The 24,609-nt window shown below is 32.9% G+C and overlaps 1 protein-coding gene across 4 annotated transcripts in view; it reads right to left on the bottom strand.

Annotated features, from left to right (window-relative positions):
* Positions 1-1,507: 1,507 nt before the first annotated feature.
* Scyl2 (SCY1 like pseudokinase 2) overlaps positions 1,508-24,609 on the bottom strand; it is a 64,076-nt gene continuing 40,974 nt past the window's right edge. Inside the window, exons 9-19 of one of the 4 annotated variants that reach the window (XM_047550704.1) lie at positions 23,561-23,737; positions 21,952-21,963; positions 21,720-21,842; positions 16,314-16,427; positions 12,951-13,083; positions 11,055-11,173; positions 6,920-7,020; positions 6,316-6,382; positions 6,103-6,195; positions 4,504-4,623; positions 1,508-3,538 (exon numbers count right to left, since the gene is read on the bottom strand). In XM_047550704.1, coding sequence (XP_047406660.1) covers positions 2,894-3,538; positions 4,504-4,623; positions 6,103-6,195; positions 6,316-6,382; positions 6,920-7,020; positions 11,055-11,173; positions 12,951-13,083; positions 16,314-16,427; positions 21,720-21,842; positions 21,952-21,963; positions 23,561-23,737 — 1,704 coding nt within the window. In that variant the 3' untranslated portion in view covers positions 1,508-2,893. The remainder of the gene's footprint in view (positions 3,539-4,503; positions 4,624-6,102; positions 6,196-6,315; positions 6,383-6,919; positions 7,021-11,054; positions 11,174-12,950; positions 13,084-16,313; positions 16,428-21,719; positions 21,843-21,951; positions 21,964-23,560; positions 23,738-24,609) is intronic. The other 3 variants (XM_047550705.1, XM_047550706.1, XM_047550707.1) reach the window with 3 other exon arrangements.

Genomic DNA, 24,609 nt, shown 5'->3' with positions numbered 1-24,609 from the left:
GATAAATTTCTACAGTTTTATTCAAATTATAGTCATGAAATCCTTTTAGGGATTAAAATTAACTTTTTAAGAAATTACTAAAAAAATAGAGCATACTACATTTAATAAAGACATTTTCTCAAACTTACGTTCCAGGTATATATTTTATAGCAGTTGCAACATAATGTATGTCTTCCTGCATGTTAGGAGACTGATACTCTGATGTAGGTGCTCTCTTAAAATCCTGTATTGTTTGGATTCTTACAGATTCATTTGTTCTAAAATTCCAAGACCAGTAAATCACAAAGTATAAAACCACAACTTAATATGGAAAGGTTTATCAAAGCTATAATTTATTCAGTGCATACTCTGCTTGCTATCAGGTATTTTAACATATATCTTTAATATGTAAAAGCAACCATGTGAAGCAACCATTTTACAGGTTCAAAAAAATGAAAACACCACTTCCTTATTCAATAAAAAGGAGGGTTATAAGCATTCCAAAATTAAAAAAAAAAAAATACACCAGGCTTAGGCTTAGTCTATTTCCATTTCCTTTTATACATCTTCTACATATATTATACATTTTTAGCAATAGGAGAAAAGAGAATGAAAGGGAATCTTTGCTGTAATTTTTGTCTATGGATGCTCTTTAACTTACCAATTTTCTACTCTAAGCACAAAGGACTTAAAAGCTTTCAGTATCTGAAATAATTATAAAGGAATCTAGTACTAAACTGATCTAGTGTTGAAACAATTTCATAAAAGTGTAGCACCATTCCCTCAATGAATGAGCAAATTTTAGCCAGTGAGAATTACTTAAGAATGACATGTGTTTTCAGGTAACTTCTATTCATACTTAGAAGTTCAAGTCAAATAAACTACTATATTAAGATTTCCTTCTAATTAAGAATTCAACACTGGTATCAGTTATTTTATAAGGTTAAAAAATAATTTCCCAGCGGCTGGGACGTGGCTTAGTGGCAGAGAGCCTGCCTAGCACATGTGAGGCACTGGGTTAGATCCTTAGCACCATATAACAAATAAAGGCATTTCATTCATCTATAACTACAAAAAAAAAAAAAAAAACTTAAAAAAAAATTTCCCAGTAAGTCACTACTGAATTGTTACAAAGAAAAGTTCTCCTATAGTAAGTCATTTTTTCCACATGTAAACTTTTCCCAAAAGAAATATTAATATTGTACTTAAAAACAAAACAACTAATTTGCTCAAGTTGTAGATGTATTGACAAAAACATTTTGATCTTCCTAGTGTTTTTCATTTCTTGGCTAAGTTTCTTTAGCAATCGTATCAGTCCTTCTAAAATCATGCTACAAAGTATAGCTTCAAAAACCAGATATGAGAGCTAACTTATTTTTTTAAGTGCCCTCTGAACTAAATGCTGTCAGCAATATTAATGTCATCACATTTTGTAGTCAAGTACTGCATATTAAATATATATTGTGTGTATGTGTGTATTTTTCAACAAATATTCATATTCAATGAATAAACATAGTACCAGCACACTAAACTCCATATGATTTATTTTAAATGATTGCTGGCTCCAGATAATTAAAAACCACAAACTGTATGGCAGCAACTATAATACACATACGGTTCTTTAAAAGTTATCACATGACAGTGAAATATAATTTTTAAAAATACAAATGACATTTATAGCATAAGGCTCTGTGGTTGAAAGATCAGCAAATTAAAGAAAAACATCAGAGAGAGATTTTGAAAAATAAAATGTTTCCTGTTAGAAGAATTTATTCTTTCCTTTCTAAAAATGGCTGATTATGAACATTAAAGTGTACAAACAAAGAGTTCCTGGAATTCCTAGAAAAGAAAGAATTAATAGTAGTAACCGATGAGGTCAGACTATCATGGCAACTGAAAATTAATGTGTGGGTAGCCAGAACATATAACTGCTCATTTTTAAAGAAGTTTATTACATTTAAAACAATACAGAAGAAATCTCAAAAGTTTACTCATTAAATATAGTTTAATTCTTACAAATTTCTTCTTGAAAATGTGATTCGATATGCTACAACCTTAGAAGATTGAATCGAAAACGAAATATGAAGGCAGTAGTCAGGGAAATCACATCAGAGTTCTTCGTCAAATAGCAGTACAAATCAGTACATACCTCTTCTGTGACACAGTAGGAAAAAAAATGATTCTAAATATATCCATGTAAATGCAGAAAAATACATTGCTATTTGAGGCAGATCATGCTAAAATATAATTCACAATGATTAGTTTGCATTTGAGATGGTTAATAATGCTTTTAAACCAATGAAATCAAATTAAATTTTGCAGTATTTCTGTCTTTTGTACTCAACATTAGCAACATTAGTTCATCGGAAAAGCTTAAATAAGATTGTAAAAAGCAAATGACCTGATCCTTCTTTTTATGCTTATCATTTTCTCAAACTAAATGCAAACAAATCAATACAGCATCAAGATTTTTCACATATTAAAATGAAGACTAATGACTTGTTAAAGGTAGACTGTACCACACAGTATGTAACAGGTGAGCCTGCAGTTACCATCAACTCAATTTTTTAATAACACCAAGATTTACGAGCCAAAATAAACATTTGATTTAAAAATTCTGCTAGTCAAGATAACTCAGTTGTCCTTTTTCTCTTTGAGATTGGTAAGGACTGGGTCTCTAAAAACCTGAAGAGTTGTTTGTAAGAGGGAAAAAATCCTCAATGCTTTAAAAAACTCAACTGGTTAGGAGTCCATACAATTACTATGCTGGCTGGCATGAAAACAGGTGTTTTCTGTCACAGAACCATTCACTTTCCCATAGAAGCAGTTTCTTCAAGCCAACTATACAGAGATGTAAATCAGCTTACCCATGATTAAAACAAAAATAATCCTTCAAAAATAGGAGCAAGCAACCTCACCCAAAAAGATCTTTTAAGTCATTGCTAGCTGAACTGCTACTGGTCATAGTAGTTGGTGGCTGTGCAAAATTCTGTGGGCTAAAGAAAGGATTACCCTGCATACCAAAGGCAGATTGTCCTATCATGTTCACCTGTGTTCCCATTACCGAATTGCCCATAACTGGAGAACCTTGAGGAGGTACAAACTGATTAAGCCACTGATTTGGTTTCTGTTGTGACAGTTGGTTCATGCTAACTTTTGGTTTCTGAGGGCCAAAGAGATTATTAAGGGCAGACATATCTGTGGGTCTTTGTTGAGTCTGCTTCACACCAGCAGGAGGAACACTCAAAGCACTGAAGTTTGGCAAAGTAGAAGGTGCTCCCAAAGTCATTTTGGTCACTCCAGGTGTGCTTGTACTACTGAAGAAGTTCTGGTTTGTATTAACCGGCATGTTGAATCCTGAAGTCTGAAAACCCATGTTTGCATTTAGGCCATTTGTCAAATTTCTCTTTGTATTATCAATTGGTGTAGAAAACATCATACCAAGACCCGCAGAAGGAACAGAAGTGAAGGTACTCGAAGTAGAAAGTTTAGGGGTACTAACAGAAAGGCTGGTCAAAGATGACATATTATCCATCAATGTGTCTGTCAAGTCCTTAGTCTGAAAAATATGAGGGAATTACTTTTATCTCCAAGAAATCCAAATTAATTCATAATTGGCAAATATGTGACAAATTAAATTATAAAGGACAAAATTAAAATTAAGCTCAATGGTCTATACCAAATCAGCAAACTATAGCCTTTAGGCCAAATAAAGTCTGCCACCTAAACTTTAAACTCCCAAGTAAGTGAACTATTATCTCCAGAAAGTAAAATTGCATTCTTCTCATTAGATCTATATAACAAAAAAGGATACGTTATTATTTTTACATTTTTTTATTTCATTAACATTTTCTCCATTCTTAAATAATTACCTTTGTAATAAAGTCTCAATTTTGCCTCTCAACCTACAAAGATTTTTCTTCTCAGAGAGAGAACTTATGATTAAGAGGCAATGAAAAAAAATTTTTTATAGAAAGCTTTTAAATACGATTACTTCTTAAACCAGTAAGATATGTAAGCTCTCTACAAGCTGGGTTTTATTCACTGCCATAGCACCAGCATCCAGAAATAGTATCTGCAACGCAGTAGGAAGTAAATACTGGTCAGGTCACATAGATATGTTACAAACCTAAATAACTATAACTGAAAACCAAAAATAGAAAACTACTTTTAGCTTGAGAATATATGCATACATAAGAACATGAATATACTAATAGTATATAAACAACATTCTTCGTCATTTCAAGGTGAAGAGAGTTGAAGAGGTACTATGAGGCCTAATCTTTTTTAAAAACCTCACCTATTCATCCAGTTTCCTCTTTACTGGTAATAAGCACTGTCATGAAACACTACACATGAGGTAAGTTATGAAGGAATTACTGGAAAGGTCTTTATGCTCACACTTTTTCAGAAACTACATATTAAATTATTCTTTGAAATACATCTTTTACAAACAATAGTAGGCTAGTCTATGCTCCATACTAGTAGTATACTTGAAATTATGCAAAAGAAATTAACTCTGACCTGTTTGACTGGAGCAACTGGTTTGTGTACTTGAGGTTTAAGAGGCTGCTGGCTTTTCAACTTCTGTGCCTGCTCTTGTTCTTTTGCCAATTTTTGTTTTTCTTCAAGTGTAAGTGATGCCTTAAAATAAAAGAAAGTAAAAAAAAAAAAAAAAAAAAAATCACCTGGCAACTTCCATAAGTCCATTTGTAAAACAAAATATTTCTTCTTTGGTAAATTATATCTTGGTACATTTGGCAATACGATTTCAACAAAAAGCAAACTACTCCAGCAATGGTGATTCCCACAGCTAAGTTGTATTTCTAATTACTGTAAGATTTAGCTTTAGGTAGAAATTCACAGAATCTATGCTAAAATATTTCTAATACAAAAACAGTTATTATTTTTAAATCATTCATTAGAAGCATCTTGTTCCAACCAATGAGAATATGATTAAGTTATTTCATCCTGAAAAGAGAGATCTTGTTCAATTCTAATCTAGTTCACTCAAAAAATATTGTAGGAACTTACCAAAAAGCTAAGGAAGAACTAAACAAATATGTTCTTTCACTGCCAACATCTGCATCTGATTTGATGTCTTTTTCTTTTATTAACTTTGCTAACCTTTAAGGTCATACAATATATTTTCTTATAATTTTACAAAGTACTAAGCCCAGCAGACCCTTAACACATACAGGTAATCGTTATTTGGTGAATGAAGAAAAGAATGACAGTAGAGGTCAAAAAGTGACTTAAGTATTTTTTTATATAAGAAGCTAACTACAATTTCAATAGAAAAGTATCATTGTAAAGTTTACTATTTAGAGGAAGAACAAACTTTAATAGGAAACAAAGAAAAAATATTCTCAAATTTTTAATTCACTTGTGAGATGGAATCAAATCTATTTTGAAAATTATCTTTCAAATAGTATTGGCTCACACCTAGTAAGTCATATTGATGTCATGCACTCCTGAAAGAATAAACCAAGAGGAGTACACTCCAACACTTCTGTAGTATTCTTGCCAAAACGGAATAACCTTTAACTAATTATGAGAAAATATTGGCAAAACAAACTGAAGACCATACTACCAAATAACTGGCTGGTACTCTTCAAAAATGTCAAGGTGAAAGTCTAATGAGCCATAAAAGTTACAGTTATTACCACAAATCAAAGGGAAGAAGAGAGGTGAGGCTGTTGGGCTAAAAAAGAAAGGAAAAGGTTTAAAACTCAAACTGGCAAGAATATAGTAAAGAGAGAAATTAAATAACTGAAGAATAATTAGGGAGAGCCCGAGGTAGATGGACAGCATAAATCTGGCAGTGACTGCGATCAACACAGGAAACACAGTGGGAGAAAAGACAGGCAATCTAGAAATGCTACCATGTGGGAGGTAGAGTAATAAAGGAAGCCAAAAATCTTAAGCAGGTTTTATTCTCAACCTGGGGTAGGTCATGTTCCACTGATAAAGATATTTCCTAAAGATAACTCAAAGATAATTACAGAATGTTTTTAAGATGCTAAATAGTATTCCCTAAAACAAACAAACAAAAAAAAAAAACATGGTTTATAGGAAATCTGTCAATACAATAAGAGTGCAGTAAACAGTAAAGAAACTCACTCTTTTATGTTTATTCTGTAACCCATCTTCTTTACTTTCTGATTCACAAGTCAGAAGATCTGTTCCAATGTTGTTAAAAACCTTGTCAATCTGCTGAAACAGAAAAAAATCCATCATTCAAAGAGATTCCAATAAAAATATAATTTTATTGCTTAAAAGGCCCCTCAACAAAGCATACCATCAAGTACTTTCTGCAAAAATTAAATATCTTACCTGATTCCCAACATTTGTAACTTTTGTCTCCTCGGAAGCATTCATCGAATTTCCTATGTCCAAAGATCTATAGAAGAGTTGAATTATAACAAAGCAATAAAAAAGAAAAGGATATTTTAAAATACACATCCTAAAAACTGTTTGCCTTCAAAATTTATTAGAACCCAAATAAATTGTAACATCATTCTTTAGAGAGCGTATATTATCATCCATTGTTTTCTAATAATAATATCTGCTTGCTCAAAAAAATAACATTTGTATCTAAATCCTTTTAAAAACTCAACATTTGAGATAAGGTGTTTAATAACCTGAGATTACAAGGCCAATACCTAGAAATCACAAAATTTTATTTCTGAAAAAATCCCTTATATAGAGAAAATGCTAAGATTATAGTATATTACATTTTTGTACTCGAAGTCATATCAGATTTTCAACATACTATTTTATCTCAGTTCAACTTAATATGTCAGAAAATTTTTAAATGTTTTAAATATGGTCAAATTAAAATCCAGGAATTTTTCTATCCCATATTCTAAAATATCAATCATGAGGTAACTTTAATCTCACTCTTGGACAATGTGAAACTCATTTACAACCTACTTACTTCTGCTGTTCTTGCATTATATGAAGTTGCTCCAGTTTAGTCTTATGTTCAGACTCCAATCTACTAAGCATCTCTTTTATGACGGAAATGAAAGAATTGAACTGGTATAATAAGAAAATTGATATGGTTATAAAATGTCAAGTTTGCAGTAATCAATGAAGGTGATTCAGTAAGTTAATCACAATAGTCCATTTTCCAGCGGCTCACAACAAGCATTGTATATTTAAACTTAGCATATCACAGCAAGTTTTTACAATCTTTGTATGGTGGTGACATGACCATTGATGAGGCTTTTAAGTTCCATAAAACATGTTTCAATGAGTTATATACTAAGTTGTCAGACAGCTATTATTTCAGGGTTTTTTTGCTTTCTGGCACTGAGAACTGAACCTAGGGCCTCACACATACCAAGTATATACTCTGTGGCTGAGCTATTCAAAGGTCTTATGTAAGTTTACCCCAACAGTTATATACTGATAATTCATCCTATCTGGAAACAATTCATCTAATAATATATAGAAAAGTTCTGTTTAAACAAATTGTTATAAAAATGACATATTTGGCAAGAATCAACCTTGTTTTCTGAAAAATTAGCAGAAATATAAAATCAACACAATTCATCCTTCAAATAATTAAATTTCATAAAATACACCTAATACTACATCATGGTTTTCTTCTGTTTTTGGTAAAATTTGGTTAATCGCTGATAATTCTTATGGTACTCTGGATCATCTTAAACAAGTTATTCAAATGACACCATGTCCTCCCGTCTCCCAAAAGTTTATAACTACATCTCTGTACCAGGTAAATACATATTTTATACATATATACTTTATATATATACATACACATTTTATTAGTTTTCATGACTCTTCAAGGTAGTTTTATTAATATTTCTATTTCACAAACAAGGAAACTTGGGCTCAGTAAGAGATAAGCAACTTACTCAGAGATACTAAATAGATTATATGGCAGATTTAGAATTCATACTATGTCTATCTCCAGAGCTTGAGGTCTTTTCTGCTACACTGCACTACTTTTCACCATGCTCTATCAACAGCTGCTTCATCTTATCATGAGAATTACAAAAAGTATATTGCTTCAATCGTTTACCATGACTAACTTTCTGCCGATTAGATTTTTTAAAATGTTTACTAATAGAAAAGTATGTGTGTGTATGCACAGCTCAAAAAATTCACAAACTGAACATGCCTAATGAAACCCGGAGCCTGACAGAGAAATAAAACATTGTCGGCACCCCAGAAGCTTTCTTCTGCCCCCTTCTAGTCATTTCCCACCTCCAACCCCTACAGACAAGCACTATTTTGACTTACAGCTGTGTAGATTAAACTGCTTTTATACTTTGTATAAATAGAATCGTCTGTCTGGTTCCATTTCGTTTACGTTTGTGAGATTCATTCCTATCATTACATGTAGTTTGTGCAGAAGAGAGTTAACACAATAGGCCTAAACTGCTATTTTTAGATGGTCTGCTTACCAGATCAGTCTCTGGTTGGTGAATGGAACTTAGATTTCAGGATGCATCAAATTATTAACTGATAAAAGTGGTTCCCTGTGTTTAAACTGCTTGTACAAAGAATATATCCCAAGCTGAACACCTGCTTTCCTTTTGGGAGTCTGAATTTAAGAACATGCCAGGCAGAGGATACTATACGATCAGCTCTCAATAAAAACTTTGGGTGCTGAGTCTCCAATGAGATTCCCTAGATGGTAAAACTTCACATGTATTATCACAACTCATTACTGGGCAAAATTGAACTCATCCTGTGTGATTCCACTAGGAAAGACCTCTAGAAGTTTGTGCCTACTTTCTTCCATACTGGGCCCTAAGAATCTTTCCCCTTTCCCAATTTTGCTTTATATCTTTTCACCACAATAAATAGGAACTGTAAGTATACCTATACGGGGTCCCAGTGAACCATCTAATCTGGGTTTTGGGGGGAGTCTTAGAAGTTCTCCATAAACACATCAGAGACTGTTCAGTGTATCTGCAGTTTTTTAATCAAATGTTTAAAATGTCCTTTACCAAGTTACTTTATCTTTTTTCACTTAGTATATAATATACTTAAATTATTTTAAATCACAACCATTAGAACCTGAATTAGGAACCCTGACCATGAATAGGAAAGCAAAACATATCTCTGCTAACTTCTGTAAAATATCAGAAAGATATGATTCAAAGTATATCTGAAGATGAAAATAGGTCCTAAAATATATCATAAAGCTGAAGAAAACATAAGGTTTCAGATGGAATTATATATCCTAAAATAAGCATTTGGAAGTATATTAAGATATCCTAAATCAGAAATATGAGAACTAAGAACAGAAATTACAAAACACATGAATTTTAGGTATATTATCCTACTCCTCCTTTGTATTCAATATCTCCATTTTGCTAACCATAAACCCAATCTTGCCACACAAGAAATAAATACCAAGTCTAGTGACAAACTTTCAAAGGCTTACCCTACTCCTTCAAACAAAATGTTAAATCCTTTACAAACTACCTCCAAAATTGCTCATTCAGCACTGTCCACACTGCCAATAGCTCTCATTTTATTTCAAAGCTTTCTGTGTCCTTCATTGCAATAAATCACTTTTGAGTCCTTCATTCTAAATTTTCCCTGCCTATCCATCTCTGACATTCTCAGTTAAGTAGCAACTCTTCTAAGACTTCTACTTTATACTTCATTAAACACCATTTCCATCATGAACAAAAATGGCTTGTTGCTACTTTTATCTCAAGTTTTCTCTCAATTTGGTTTTTGCTTTTGGCACTGCACTAAGGCTTGGGCTACAGTGAAGAATAAGCTATAATAACCAAACTCTGAGGAAAAGTCTGACTCTTCAAGAAGAGTCAGAATAAGTATATAGCTATGGTGACTATAGCAAAAGGATGTAGAAAGAATTTTATAATAATTTTTGAACACACATTATACCTTTGCCCAAACATATACATCTTCCAAGTTCAAATACCTAAACCAAACAGGCATTTAAAGTCTATCTGTTTTAGTCTTACTTTATCTTATCCCATTTTCCCCTATCTACTGAACTGAATTATTTCTTTCCTGTGGCAGACAGACTTTTAATATGGTTCCTACTTATCTCCCCCTACTGCTATTTATGTCCTTGGGTAATCCCATATTTTTGAGTTTAAGCAAGACCTGTGACTCCCTTCTACACAACAGAATATCATAAAGGTAACAGAATACATTTCCTTGATTACAGGAGATTGTGACCACTGTCTTGCTAGCAAACTCTTACTGGCTTTGATGAAACAAGCTGCCATGCTGGAGAGGCCAATGTGGCCTTGAACCAACAGTGTCATACAACTATCACATAGCTAGGACTGAGACCTTCAGTCCAACTGCCAAAAGGAACTGAATCCTTCCAGAAACCATGTAAGTGCACTTAGAAGTAGAGTATCCACCAAATGGGCCTTCAGAGAAGCCCTAAGTCCTTGACTCAACACTATGAGAAATTCTGAGTAGAGACTCCAACTAAGCCAGGCCCTGGTTTGGTTGACCCTTAGAAACTGTGAGATAATGTGATTTGCTTTAAAACAATACATGTAGCCAGACATGAGTGGTCAATGCCTGTAATCCTAGCTATTTGGGAGTCTGATGCAGGAGGATGGCAAGTTCAAGGACAGTGCAGGCAATTTTAAGAACAGTAGTCAGTGGTAGAGCATTTGCCTAGCATGTACAAGGCCTGGGTTCAACCCCTAACACCATGAAACAAACAAACAAATTCACGACCAAAAATATGGTGGGATAAACACAACACTAAATTTGTGGTGATTTTAGTAGCAAAGAATAACAAATATAATCCCCAAAACATTCCTTGAATTTGTTCTTTAACTTCTCAGTCTGAATTTAAAGTACTTACAAATACTACTCATCTTTCAACATCCTGCTCATTTATCAACTCCCAAAGAGACCTTCATTAATCTATCTTCCCTCCCACCCATACGCTTTCTTCATCTAACTCTATGCCATATTTTTCCTTGTTTTAGCAATTTTTACATATAATATACTTTTATAGTTATACAACATATATAATGCCAAGACAACAGTATATTGAATAAATTGAATAAGCACAAAAATATTCCTACCTGATTAAGATTGAGATTGTTTTCAATACTCAGAGGAATGAGATGAGGCAAAACCTTTCCAGCCAGCTGCTCTTTGGTGATGCCCAGCTTCTTATGAGTAAAAGTACATTTGTAAATACCTGATAGAAAAGAATGTGACTAATTTTATAAGCTAACATTACAAGTTAATAGAAATCATGCAAACAGTATATCTACATGAAATTTTTGGTTACTGATACAGTATAAATTTTTCCCAGTCAGAACCTCAAGAATGAGGATGTTCTTATATATGGATCAGAGTAACTTCAGCCTTATCACCAGTACAGATTTAAATACCATGACATATTTATCCTGTGTTCTTTTATGCATGTAACAATAGCACACTAAAAGTTTAATGAGATCCAGATTCAGTTCTTACAGTGTAGCAATAAGGTTATGGAATGTTCCTCTGTTCATAAAACAGACTTTGCATCTACACTTAAAACATTATTTCAAATTAAGTATGTGTACAGTACATGTATAGACCTATACCTTTATTCACTGTTTTATTAAATAAAAGTCAACATGTTTTAAACTTAAAAATTTAACCCCACTATCCTTCCCTGTTATCTCACCTATTTATTTGACCTTCAGAACCCCACTTGTTATATCCATTACACAGTTTTTTTGTTGTAAACTATGTACATTTGCTTTTAATTCTCTGAACACCTTTGTTTTATTAAGTGTTCTGTATACAATCCAATATACAATCCAAAGCTTTAGAACACCCTATCTGCTATTAACAGACACAAAGCTGATATACTCAAACAATAATTTTATTGAACATCTTATTAGGTGTTTATTTACTAGACACTATGCTCATTATATCTCTGTTTCACTGAACTCTCATAAGAATCCTACAATAATGTTATTTTTTATCCTCATTTGATAAATGAAGAAACTTTTCAAAGTCACCCCAGGAACTGAGAGAACCCAGATTAGAACCAGAGTTCCTTTCTACTATGCAAAACTCTTGCTCAAAATGAACTTCTTTGAGCAAAAAAAGATCCATACCACAACCCAAGAGTTCTACTACATCCATAGAGATCCATAATAAATACTTGCTCATCATTTCTAAAAATATTCACTAAGAGCTTTATGTAAGTTGCACACTACAGTAAGTGTTAAGGTACATAAATAAGTGGTATAGTTTCTCTTAAAAACAAAGAACCTCAAATTTAGTAAAAGACAAACTTGCAAATTTATTTATTTATTTTTGCTTCTATAGTTATGTCTATTTCTATTGGTATAACAAACCACTGACATTTCCAGATTATACATTCACAACTTTAACTATACACAGTTTCAGAGTTTCTAGACAGAGTAATTTGCTAATAGTACAAAACATGCTATAAGGCTAATATGCTTAATCAACAAATCACTTAGCAATAAAACACACTGGTTAAGATTCAAAAGCATCTAAATTCTAAATATCAGCTTTACTACTTCCCAGCTGTATGATCTTGAATAATTTAACCTTACCTGAGCCTGTTTCATTGTTAAAAAAAAAATAATAATAATAAATATCTCATTGGCTTTGGGGGAAGATAAAGTAAGGCAGAAAAAATACTTTGCCTTTAAGAAGACTGTTATCAGCATTTCAAGTAGCTTTGTTTGCCTCTTACCATTTTATGGGGAAAATTATTTGCTATCATGATATTTGCAAAGCTAGGACTCCCAAACCTATTCCTTTATAAATGTCAAGATTCTAGTGCTTTTGCTAAAATCAACAAAAACAGAAAAGTTATATTACAACATTTATCCTGCCATCATTTTTCAATTATTAAGTGCTGAATATAAGGTTTTATAAAATGGAAAATTTATTTGCATAACTATAAAATAATAAAGTAGCAGAAAATGATCTTAATTTTCAACTACCTAAAATTCCCATGAGGACTGCAGGTTCCTTGGATGGAATCTGTTGTAAGAAGGGTAGTATATCGTCAAGTACAAACCACTTATCCAAGTATTCCAAAATTTTTCCTAAGCACACTAATGAATTCACACGAACCTATTAAAATAGAAAAATTGCATTAGCCATGTAAAGTCTGTGTAATATAGAACAAAATATGTGTAAATTTAATCTTCATATAGTCATATGCTAAACTCTCAAGAATAAAAGTAGGTTTTGAAGATATGTTATATTAACACAGGAAATTCACTTATTCTAATTTTCCTGACCTACTTCAGAAAGAATTTATGATTGCTTTACTAGGACACTGGTTAACTGAAGACAAGGAATGACTTCAATTTTGTATTATTTTAAATGCAGTGATGAGAATTTGAGAAACTATGTACTTAGCATATGTATTGACTGAGAACATTCCTTTGGGAACATTTCAGTTTTAAAAAGGAATACATTCTCCTTACTGACTGATAAATTCACAAGGATTCCAATATTTTATTTTAATTCTGGCTCAATTCTTTTTTTTTTTTTTTCTTTGAGGGGGTACTGGGGATTGAAGTCAGAGGTGCTAAACCACTGAGTCATATTCACAACCCTTTTTAATTTTTATTTTAAGACAAGGTTTCACTAAGTTATTCAGGGCCTCCCTAATTTGCTGAGGTTGGCTCTGAACTTTCAATCCTCAGCCTCCCAAGTTGCTGGGATTACAGGTGTGTGCCACTACATCTGGTTCAATTCATTCTTAAGCTAAAGAGTTTCACATTTGAAATTATTCACATTTATCTAAAAATGCAGTGTTCTATTTCTAATTTGTCTTAAACACAGCTACTAAAACCTGACTCAACTTTTAATAAATAGGTCATATCCTAGTTTTTAGCTGGAATCTGTTAAAATAGAATACCTTTACATAAAGATCTATAATAGCAATAAAATTACAGTTTTTAAAAAAAAGTAAACTAAGAAAAGTGGAAAATAATTTGGTTAAAATCACACCATATTTGTACAGGAAAAGTGAAAATACTTATCCATTTCTGAAAAAAATGAGTTTTCTGAAATTTAAATGAGAAATATTGTAAATTCATGATGATATCTGAAGGCTTAACTTTGTCAGATTTAGTTTTATAAAACGAAATGCTACATCTACTAGAATATATATATATGCATTTTTTTTTCTTAAGAGAAACTGGAAATACTGACTTTATTTTATGATGTATACAATATTAATCACACAAGTCATGGATTTAATATAGCTCTTGGAGCATTTTACCTGTGTAGAATTTATTTTTCTTTATTTTCAATATTAAGGTATAAGTCTAACTAATAACATATGTTTTACAAATTTCCTAGTTAGAATTTTTAAATCTTAGACAATGTGTCAATGAATGCAATTCAGAAATTCACATTTGCCACTCTGAAGGTAAGCAGAAACACTGAAAAGTGCTATCTAAAACGCACTTAATGCAGGCAATGGTGGCAAACACCTATAATCCTAGAGACTCAGGAGCTGAGGCAGAGGACTACAGATTCAAGCCAGCCTCAGCAACTTAGTGTGGCCTAAGCAATTTAACAAGACCCTGTCTCAAAATAAAAAATAAGAAAGGGCTGGGAATGTGGCTCAATGGTTAAGTGTCTCTGGGTTCACACCCCAATATTAAAAAAAAAAAAAGAAGCACTTAAAAAAGTAATATATTAAATGCAAATCTATTGCAGTTACTGTTATAAATAAATTCATTATAAATTCTTGTGACTAACACCTCTCTAAGCATCAGTTAGCATCTTTAACAGAGACATAAACATCAGTGGGCATTAATGCAGATCATTTCACTCAATTTCCTAAGGTTCCCCTGCATACATACCCCTGCATTTTACCACATAATTGTCACCAGCACTAACATGTATTCATGAGTACTCTAATGCAACCTAATATTTCAAAGACAGGTTAGTAAAAAATTATTTTTAAGTAATACCAACACAATTTGGGGGAGGGTAAAAAAAATTCACATAATGGTCACATCCCACTTTTTTCGAAGAAAAATTGGCATAAAATCTGACAATTTTGAAGTAAATATGGTACTCGTACTCAGAACTGAACTAGAATGTATACTTTCAGAAAATGTATGCTAAAAATAAATGTATACTGCCACAAGATGTAGCAGTAAGATTTTTTGAAATGGCATTTTGAAAACTGAATTTTAAGCTATGTATATTGCCACCATCTATTTTGAAAATTCAATCATAAACTTTGAGAACTTCAAAGAAAAGGACTGCCTTTGAAATTCTTTTAATGATAATGAAGAAAGACTCAGAGAGGTAAAAAGAATTGCTCAAGGCCACAAGGATAGTTAGTATCAAAGTCAGAATAAGAACTCGAAGTTTTTAACTTCATTTCATCATGCTCGTTCATTTTGGTAATGATTTTTCCCCCATTCTCATGTTATGTTTTCCACATTCAGTCTTTCTACCAAATGGATTAGATGGCTATAAAGTAAAACCGTGTCCTTTATACTGCTTTTTGCCTATAATCATATTAAGCTAATAATGTTTATTTATTTAAATTTGCATTCCATCAAATAAAGATAGATGGGATCTTCAAATTTAATAATATGCCCTTTATCAAACATCAATATAAAGAACTAGTCAGGCAAAGGAAAGACATTTCTCCCTCTTTTCTAAAGCTATTTGAGAGTATTCAATATTACTTCTATAATGAAATATTATTGTGATAAATTCTTAGATTCAATGTTAGAGAAAAGATTGGGGACTTTACTACTCTTGGTATGAGACAATGCGAACTATGTTATTTATTCTACTTCCTTGACTAACAAATAACTTAGCATTAAAATTCTGTAATCAAAGGACCTTTGGTCCATATTTTTTAGTACAACTACTTCCCACACTTGTACTCACATTAATTTATTATTTTACTGTCCTCTACTTTTTTCTGAAAGGGGGAAAGAGAGGAATAAGAAATTTAAAGACAGATGACTAAAAGTAAAGACAATTTATAAAAGGAAGACATTCAAAAAGTTTTTAGGCTTATACACCAAGTTGAACTCTTATGATTACTTTAAAACAAAGAACAAAATAACTTGTGAGTTTAAAAAGAAAAGGACTAAGAGGAAAATAATCAGCTTTTCTACTGAAGCAGTCAGGGAAGTGGGGTAAGGTTAGAGATGTAATATTATAAATTACACATCATAAAAACTACAGTTCACTTTTATAGTACACAGATTCCTTATAGCCAAGACAAATTATATGAACACTGTTTAATAGGGTTATTAAACAATAAGAAAATGATTTAAATTACTGAAAAAAATTAATATGCAGTCACTTACAGCAAGGGAAGACGTTTGTAGACAGGCATTTTTAATTCTTGGTATCAAAGCATTTTTCATGGATGGGTAGTCTATAAGATTTGCAAAGGTTGGAATGATGTTTAGACAGAGTTCCTATTAAGAAAATAAATCTGATCAATCTTAGAAAAAGATTCTCTCATCCTTTATCTCACATATTTAAAAGCACTTTGCATTTGTATGGTTAATTTATCATAGTTTGAAATAAACTTCCTCATATATTATTTATTCTTTCAATAATTCTTCAGTAAAAAGAATAGCTATAAACACTTTTTAGTTTTACAGATAAACTCAGAAGACTTCCTCAGGGTTATACTAGATCATTTAGTCAGACAACAGAGGTGTACTCCTTTAGTCCCAGCACCATGGAAGCTGAGGTGGAAGGATCACTTGACCAGCCCAGGAGTTAAGAGACTATCCTGAGCAACATATCAAGAGCCCATCTCAAAAACAAAACACAAAAGCTCAAAAACAATAAAAGTCATACTAGGTCATAATAGCTAGCACACAGTGTACAAAACTCCCTGGTCTGATTCCTTATCTCTTTCCTTAAAACACAAATCCTTATTTGTTGATTTGCTTGCATTCCAAGCATGGGGTTCTACCAATAAGCTACAACCCCAGACCCCTTAAAAGTAAGAACGCATAGGTTTTGTTATCTTTCATAAGGAAAAATCAAGTATAAAATCATGTAAAAATATTCCTTTTAATTAAAGGATCTCTTGGCTGTTACATATATCCCTATGATAGTATATAATATAATACTTTTAAAAAATTTAAAGTACTTAATAATATCAAGGAGAAAATGTATTGCGATGGCATTATAAAATTTCAATTTTTAAATTTTTTGTACATGCATCTGACTATATAAAGCTTAGGATAAAAAGGCTAGAATGATTTATCTGGAATCAATGTCAACTGTGGTCATCTCTGAGAGGGGAATTTACTTTTCTTACATTTTTAAGTATAGTTGACCCTTTGTATTTATGAGCTCCACTTCCATGAATTCGACCAATCAAAATTAAAACTTCAAAAAAATAATTGTACTGAATATGTACAGACTTCAAAAAGGCACCAGGTGTGGTGGCGCACACGTTCTCACTTATATGTGAAAGATAAAAAGTTGATCTCATGAAAGTAAATAACAGAATACTGGTTATCAGAACCTGGGAAGCATACAGGAAAGGGAGACAGGATGGTTCCTGGGTACAGGGGCACAGCTAGATAGGAAGAATTGCTTGTGATGGTCTATATAGCACAATGGGATAACTATGGTTGACAACAATAAATATTTCAAAAAAGCTAGTAGAGAGGATCTGGAATGTTTTTAACATAAAGAAATGATAAATGCCTAAGATGGCTGATATTACCCTGATCAGATCTTCACACATTGTATACATGGATTGAAATGTCACACTGTACAATTACCATGTCAATTAAAAACAAAAAATATATAAAAGATAGAATTTTTAAAACTGCAAGCTACATTTAAGGGACAACTTTTCACAAATTAGAGAAGAAAAAGGGCAAGTATTAGCAGTGAAACACTGTCCTATGACCTTAGGGAAGATCAGCCTGTAAGAGAAACAGACAAAGAAAGACAGGACAGACTTTTAGCCAAGGACCTCTAATACTTGTATTACTAAAAGCAATTTGAAAGTGCTCTATGCTGTATAATCAAACTCAGACCAAAAGGTTATAAACAGGCAAAGCTAAATTATGTCTAAGTCACTTAGCTAAAGGAGAAGAGAGTTCTTTCAGGATGCATAACTTAACAGAAGAATGAAAGAAACAAAATCTTGAGGAAATCTAATCAGCAAATTCTCAGGAACTTTGTAGCTTCTTATTTTATGTCTTCTCTATAATTGGTGGTCGAGTGATGTGCACAGTTCAATGTTTAATTTAAAAGGTGAATAATTTTTAAGCTTTGTCGTTTGTATTTTTATGCTTCTATTTAAGGACTCTACCTTTTGTAAACCATCTACTACATTTTCAAGTGTGCTTCAGAACCACCTAAATATTTAAGTGTGTCTCTTAAATATTTATAATCAAACTTTACTTTTAAAACTTGTACTTAGAAATGAATTTCAGAAGATATATTCCAGACTTCTACTTGCATGGAGCTTGAAGAAAAGATTCTTGTTTCCTGCTTTCTCTAGAACTCTCTCAATTGTTTAGATTAAATGTGTCAAATTCTTACCAGGCAACATTGAAACTAGTTAATTAGACTGGTGACTAAAGTTTATACTGTGTGATTATCATAACTGCTGGTTTCTAAAATGTAGCAAAGTTGCACTATTAGATTTAACTACATATTAACTATTTTAATAAAATACTAGCTGATGCTTGTTGATTTAACTATGAAGAAAAATCACCTTTTACACTTAACCTTCTTCCCTCCTTAATTTCTCTGTATATAAAACCAGCCTGACTGTACTGGGCCTTCACTAACATTTCAAGAGGCTATAATTATGAGTCTTTAAAAAGAGCTGAAAAGCAGAGGTAAGCACACTTTCCCCACTCAACCCATGATCTAATTAAAAGGAGGGCGGGATCTGACAACAACCTCACACCCTTGAATAAAATTACAAAGGTTGAAATGAGTTTAAAAAGTGAACTGAGGGGCTCAGTCGGTAGAGTGCTTGCCTTGCAAGCCCAAGGTCCTGGGTTCGATCCCTAGCACCGCAAAAAAAAAAAAAAAAAAAAAAAGTGACCTGAAATACATGGCACTAGGTTCACAAAAAGGAGGAAAAAAAAAAAAAAAAAAAAAACGCTTTAACGACTTCTAGAAATTAAAATTCTGGGTTGTTTTTTTTTTTGTGGGGGGGGAATGAGGGAAGAATTTCTTCTCTGGCAAAAGAATTTTTAAAATAAGACTATAAACTTCAAACATGAAGCCATTTCTGCAGTGAGATGTATGTATTTTCCAAAGTGAAAAAATTAAATTATACTTTTAGGGAGGGGCATTTACTGGGGATTTAACCCAGGGCCACTTAACCACTGAGCTACAACCCCAGCCCTTTTTTATTTTCAGACAGGGTCTCAGTAAATTGTTTAGGCCTCACTAATTTGATTAGACTGGCCTCGAACTTGCAATCCTCTTGCCTCAGCCTCCCGAGTCACTTGGATTACAGGTGTGCACCACTGCACCTGGCTAAATTATACTTTTAATAGCAATCCAGAATGTTTTTCCAGACAGAGAGCCCAAATAATAAAAAATTTAATAGCAAAGGCTACAAAACTAACAGTTTAGCAAAGTAATTGTTTTAAGATCACCTTTATAAGACAAGGTTAAGACAAGTAAGGACCCGCATGAAAAGCAGGTCCCCTTAAGAATAAGGGAGGAAAACCTCTCATGGAGGAATGAGACAACCAAACCAGCTCTCAAGTCTTATGAGGTTAAGAGATATACCAGAAAATTGGGAGTTAAACAGTGGACCAATCTTCAAGGCTATAAAATTAAGATAACACACCAATAGACAGAAGGTTGGGAAATCAGCTCAGCCTTCTAAAACTATGTGGTCAGCAGAAACACCAAGAAACCAGAGGGAGACAAGACAAGGTCACTAAAAATCAAACCACTGAGACAGGACAATAGTTTTCTGTTCCGAAAACATCAGGGACTTTCTCAGAGGAGAAGGAGAAAATTACAAGTGGTGAGGGGCAAATTCATGTATAGAATAGTCTCTAAAGTAATCTGCAGTTACCTTTATTAGCATAGTAAAAAGCACACAAGGTGGAGATGAAGCTTATAATGAGACACTAATTGCATAAAGAGGCATGATGAAGAGAACAGGTGCAATTAAAACTCCAATTCTACATGTGATGACATCAAGACACTGGGACCCTGCCTACCCTGTAGATGCCATAAAAGCTGTACACTTTTTGTCCTCTGAGTTAGTCTGGGATTTCTGTTCCGACATGCTGTCTTCCTTGTGCTCAAGCATAACAAAGCATTGTGTTTCTGTCCTAGTAGTCTTTTTTTTTTTTTTTTTTTAACTAGGCAAAGAACTTTATTAATGTTTGTTTCAAACTTTATTCTCAGGCTTCTTCAGCTCAATTAGCTGAATAAACTGTGTATAAGCAAAATCTGAAAAGAGCTGCAGTGTCCAAGGGCTAAGGTTTAAAAATATTAGAGGTCTAGAATTTATCAGATCCATAAACAAAACGATTTTTAAAAAGCAGTCATAATATAAAATAGCAGCTCTCAGTAACTTTTTCAAGTTTATCTTCCTCGGAAGTTGATCGATTAAGTTTGCCCCATTCTTAGCAGCCTCATCAAAAATCTCCACAAGATCTGGAACTTCATCATTATCAGCCTTTCCAGTAGCAAATGGTGTTTTTCCATCCACAGATTATTTGGGCAGACCTTCAGTCAGTCTCCTTAAACCAGGCAGACTGTCTGCACCAAGCTAGTTTAAGATGCTGGGTAGCTTTTCTGTCAGTTGCTTTGTCTCAGCATGGCCTGTAAAGGTGAAAGTATTTTTGCTGCCAGAGATGCCCGAACTTAGGGTTGTTAAAGTGGATCACTGTTCCTTGGTTTGTAAACAATACCTAACTTCTTTAAGGAGAACTGAAGTGTTTATATCTGCTATAGCTGTTCTATGAACCACCTTCTTCTTTCTGTGAGCAGTTCCTTTCCCACTTGGGCCTGCAGTTTGGCAAGTGTTTCCTGGTTCATAACAGTTTCTTTCATCTTGTTGGAGCGGAAATGGGGCCACATGGAGAGCTAGGGTTGGCACTCAGAGTCTCTGGCAGACCACCTGAAATTAGACCCTCACACAAGGGGACACAATATGGCAGCTAGAGCCTAGCTGTGTCTTTATATTAAAGATATCTTCTAATAGAGAACACAGGAACACACAGAGTTAGTGACAAAAGCATGACTACACATGAATTAAGAATGGTCACACTAAATTACTGTATTTATCCATCTCCTTGCAATACAAATTAAATTCACTGCAAAAGGAACAGTATTTCTAAATAGAAATTTGAGTTATTAAGCATTAAAGAATATTATGAGTATGGAAAATATGTAATGCTTTCATGAGAAAGTCACATAAATCTTCACTGATAATTATCCATTCAGAAAGAAGCAAAAAGAAGGTAAACTATAATTCAAACCATGGTAAATCAAATTTTCTTCCACAATAGTACATTTCTAACAAATAAAAGCAACAGGTTTAGTTCATGAACAGGTATTTATCAACTGATTCTTTAGTTATGAACAGATACATTTTAATAATAGTACATCAATAATGTAATTCAATAAATATATTTACTGTTGGGCTTCATATGAAATGTTATGACTTAAACCTAAAATGTACTTTACTTCTTTTTTCTGCTTTACGAATCAAAATCATCATTGAAGAAAAACAAGCTTAGTACCTGGATCTGAATGGAAGGAGCTTCTAGTGCTCTATAAACCATGGGTAAAACACTGTTCTTTATCTCATCAGGCGGAGTTTTGGTTAGTAGCAAATCCATTTTTTGTAGGAAAATTAATAAAATCTGTTTAGAAAGGGGAGAAAACATTAATATCTAGAATCTTTAAGAGATTAAATTTATGCCAAAATTTAACATTTTTTCAAAAGAATAAGTTTATACTTTTGACACTCACCATGTTGCTAGCCTGAAGGCATGGAAGACAAAAACAGAAATCAAGTCTCTCAACATTTCTAAAAGCATAATATTTAACATCTGTTCTCAGTTTAATAATTTAAATAAAGACTAATTTCCTAACTCTCACATATGTAGAGTAATGTATCACTAATCCATAAGTACCAACTATCTGAAAAGCTATTAGGTAAAAACATAAAAAAGTCTGAGGGCAACAAAGTCAGATGTCCCTCAACACATTCCATCTCTGGCTTCTATGAAGCTCAAGAGAAGAGAGGATACAGACATAAAAAAGCCTACAAGGAAGAATTCTGGAAAGAAACATTTTAATTGTCCCTGATATTGTTTCCCCCACCATCTCGCTGCTTCCACATTCCTAAATTGCCCCTTCTATTCATGCAGAATACTAGTTTGCAAATACTTAGTTTAAAAGTTTCAAGAGGAATTTTTAACTGAACAGGTAAGGGGGGAAAATACCAAACAATAGGGGCAAACAAAAATTCAGATTGCTTCTTAGGATACTATCTTGACTGATACATAGCTTAGGAAACGTGTGTGATTCCACCAATTTTCCCTAACACTTTGACCACTGTTGGGGAGTCCTGCTACAAAGGTTACAGCTCCCTTTCTTGCTCCTTCCTAGTCCATAGGAACTCTAGTCACAGACTGCCTCTTTTCAAGGGAAGGACTACAGAATCATAATACCATTACATCAAATAGTTGATAGTTGACAAATAAACTATTGCCATATAGTGACAGAAACACATAATAATATATGCCGCAGGGGCTGGGGAGATAGCTCAGTTGGTAGAGCGCTTGCCTCCCAAGCACAAAGCCCCAGGTTCAATCCCCAGCACCAGAAAAATAATAATAATAATAATAATAATGATATATGCCACAGAAGTTCATTTCAAATGATATATGCCACAGAAGTTCATTTTATCTCAACAACTCCTTTCATTTTAGAAATGAGGAAATGGAAGCTTTAAGATGGTACTGACTAAACCAAGTCATACTTCTAGTAAAAAAATTTTAGAAGTTCAGATTCAAATCCAGGCATGTGACCCCACTGCTCTTAAATCCAGATGACCTTCAATCTGATAAATACATATTTTTACAGAATCCACATGGGAGACAGAATAACTTTTTCACTCAATAATACATATACACATTATTCCCATGGTGCCCTTAGCATTTCACTCTTCTAATTACAGTATTTATTAGCAAAACATAAATACAGAGAAACAACTGGCACCAACTAAAAACCAGAATAAAATAAACAAAGATACTTCAAAAGTGATAAGAAAGTTAATATTTCTTTTCCCAAACCTGTAACTCTCAATAAAGTCAGCTGGGAACAAAATAACACATGAAAATTTTCACTGCAACTTATTTTCTGAGACAGTAACTTATAAAGCACTGTAGACAAATATCTGCAAAGTTTAATTATAATTTTAGGAATAGTTCAAAGTAGCTTCTGACTAATGAAAAATCAGTTTCATATACTTACTCCAATTTTAAAAAAGTCACATATTCACTTCTTTTGTTTTCAGTGGTAGTCATTATCAAGAATAACAACAGATAAATATGCAAAAATACCTACAACATACCTGGATTGGCTCCTGCTGTTTAAATACCGGGCCAAGTTCAGGTAGAATTAATTTGACATATTCTTCTTTGGTGCATTCCTCAGCAATCAGTAAAACATTGGGCAAAACAAAAGGTACCATATCAGGATTTACAAATTCTGAAGTCAAACAAGGCAAAATTCTCTGCACAATGACACGCTGAAAGGCAAAAAATGTTTTTATAAAACCAAAATTTATTTCAGATCTTTAGTATTAACACTAAAACGTAAAGCCTCCATTTCCTTTAGGTAAGGTGACCATATAATTTATAGTTGAAATTGGTACACTTTTTAGAGAAAAATGGGATGCTATTGCTAATTGTGCCAAGATTAGACAGACAAAATAAGTTGGGGAGGTTACAGGTAAAAGGGGGTATATTAAGGAAATCTTCCTTAGTTTTCACTAATATTTCTCATCTTAATCCCTTCATCACTTATAATTCATACCACACAACTTAACCACTATCCTGCATTGTAAACTGTTGTTTCATGCATGTTAATCCCACTACATTTACTGTAAAAGCCTTGAGAACAGGGACAATATTTTATGCTCCCTCTTTACTTTCTATTTTAAGTAAATGGTTAGACAAATAATAGGTAAGCAATAGCTATTTGATAGATCAAACACTGGAAACATTTTTGCAACTAGGAATTACTAGTTTTTACAATCATTGGCTTTGTTTATTATTTACCAACACTTTTTTAGACCACTTTACACCTATGATTAAAAATGTCAGAGAAAGTTTTGAAGAAATTGAAAGGTTAGCATCAATACAGAAGGATCCCCTTAACTAATGGTGAAACAGTGATCTCCACAATGAAGTACACAGGCTTCTGACATTTAATGTTCAACTTTTTAAATTCCAATTATTTTGGGACCGTAACTTTTTTCTGGCTTCCATCTATAACTTTTTATAGTTATTTATATACATAAGGCAAAAGTTTTATTATTTCTTTGGAAGAGTTATTCTAGTAAGTCAAAGTGAACTTCAAATTAAAAAATCCTGGCTATAATAAACTGATCAACACAAA

Source organism: Sciurus carolinensis, chromosome 4, assembly GCF_902686445.1.
Source record: "Sciurus carolinensis chromosome 4, mSciCar1.2, whole genome shotgun sequence".
Classification (NCBI taxonomy): Eukaryota; Metazoa; Chordata; class Mammalia; order Rodentia; family Sciuridae; genus Sciurus; species Sciurus carolinensis.
This window is presented reverse-complemented; position numbering and strand designations above follow the sequence as displayed.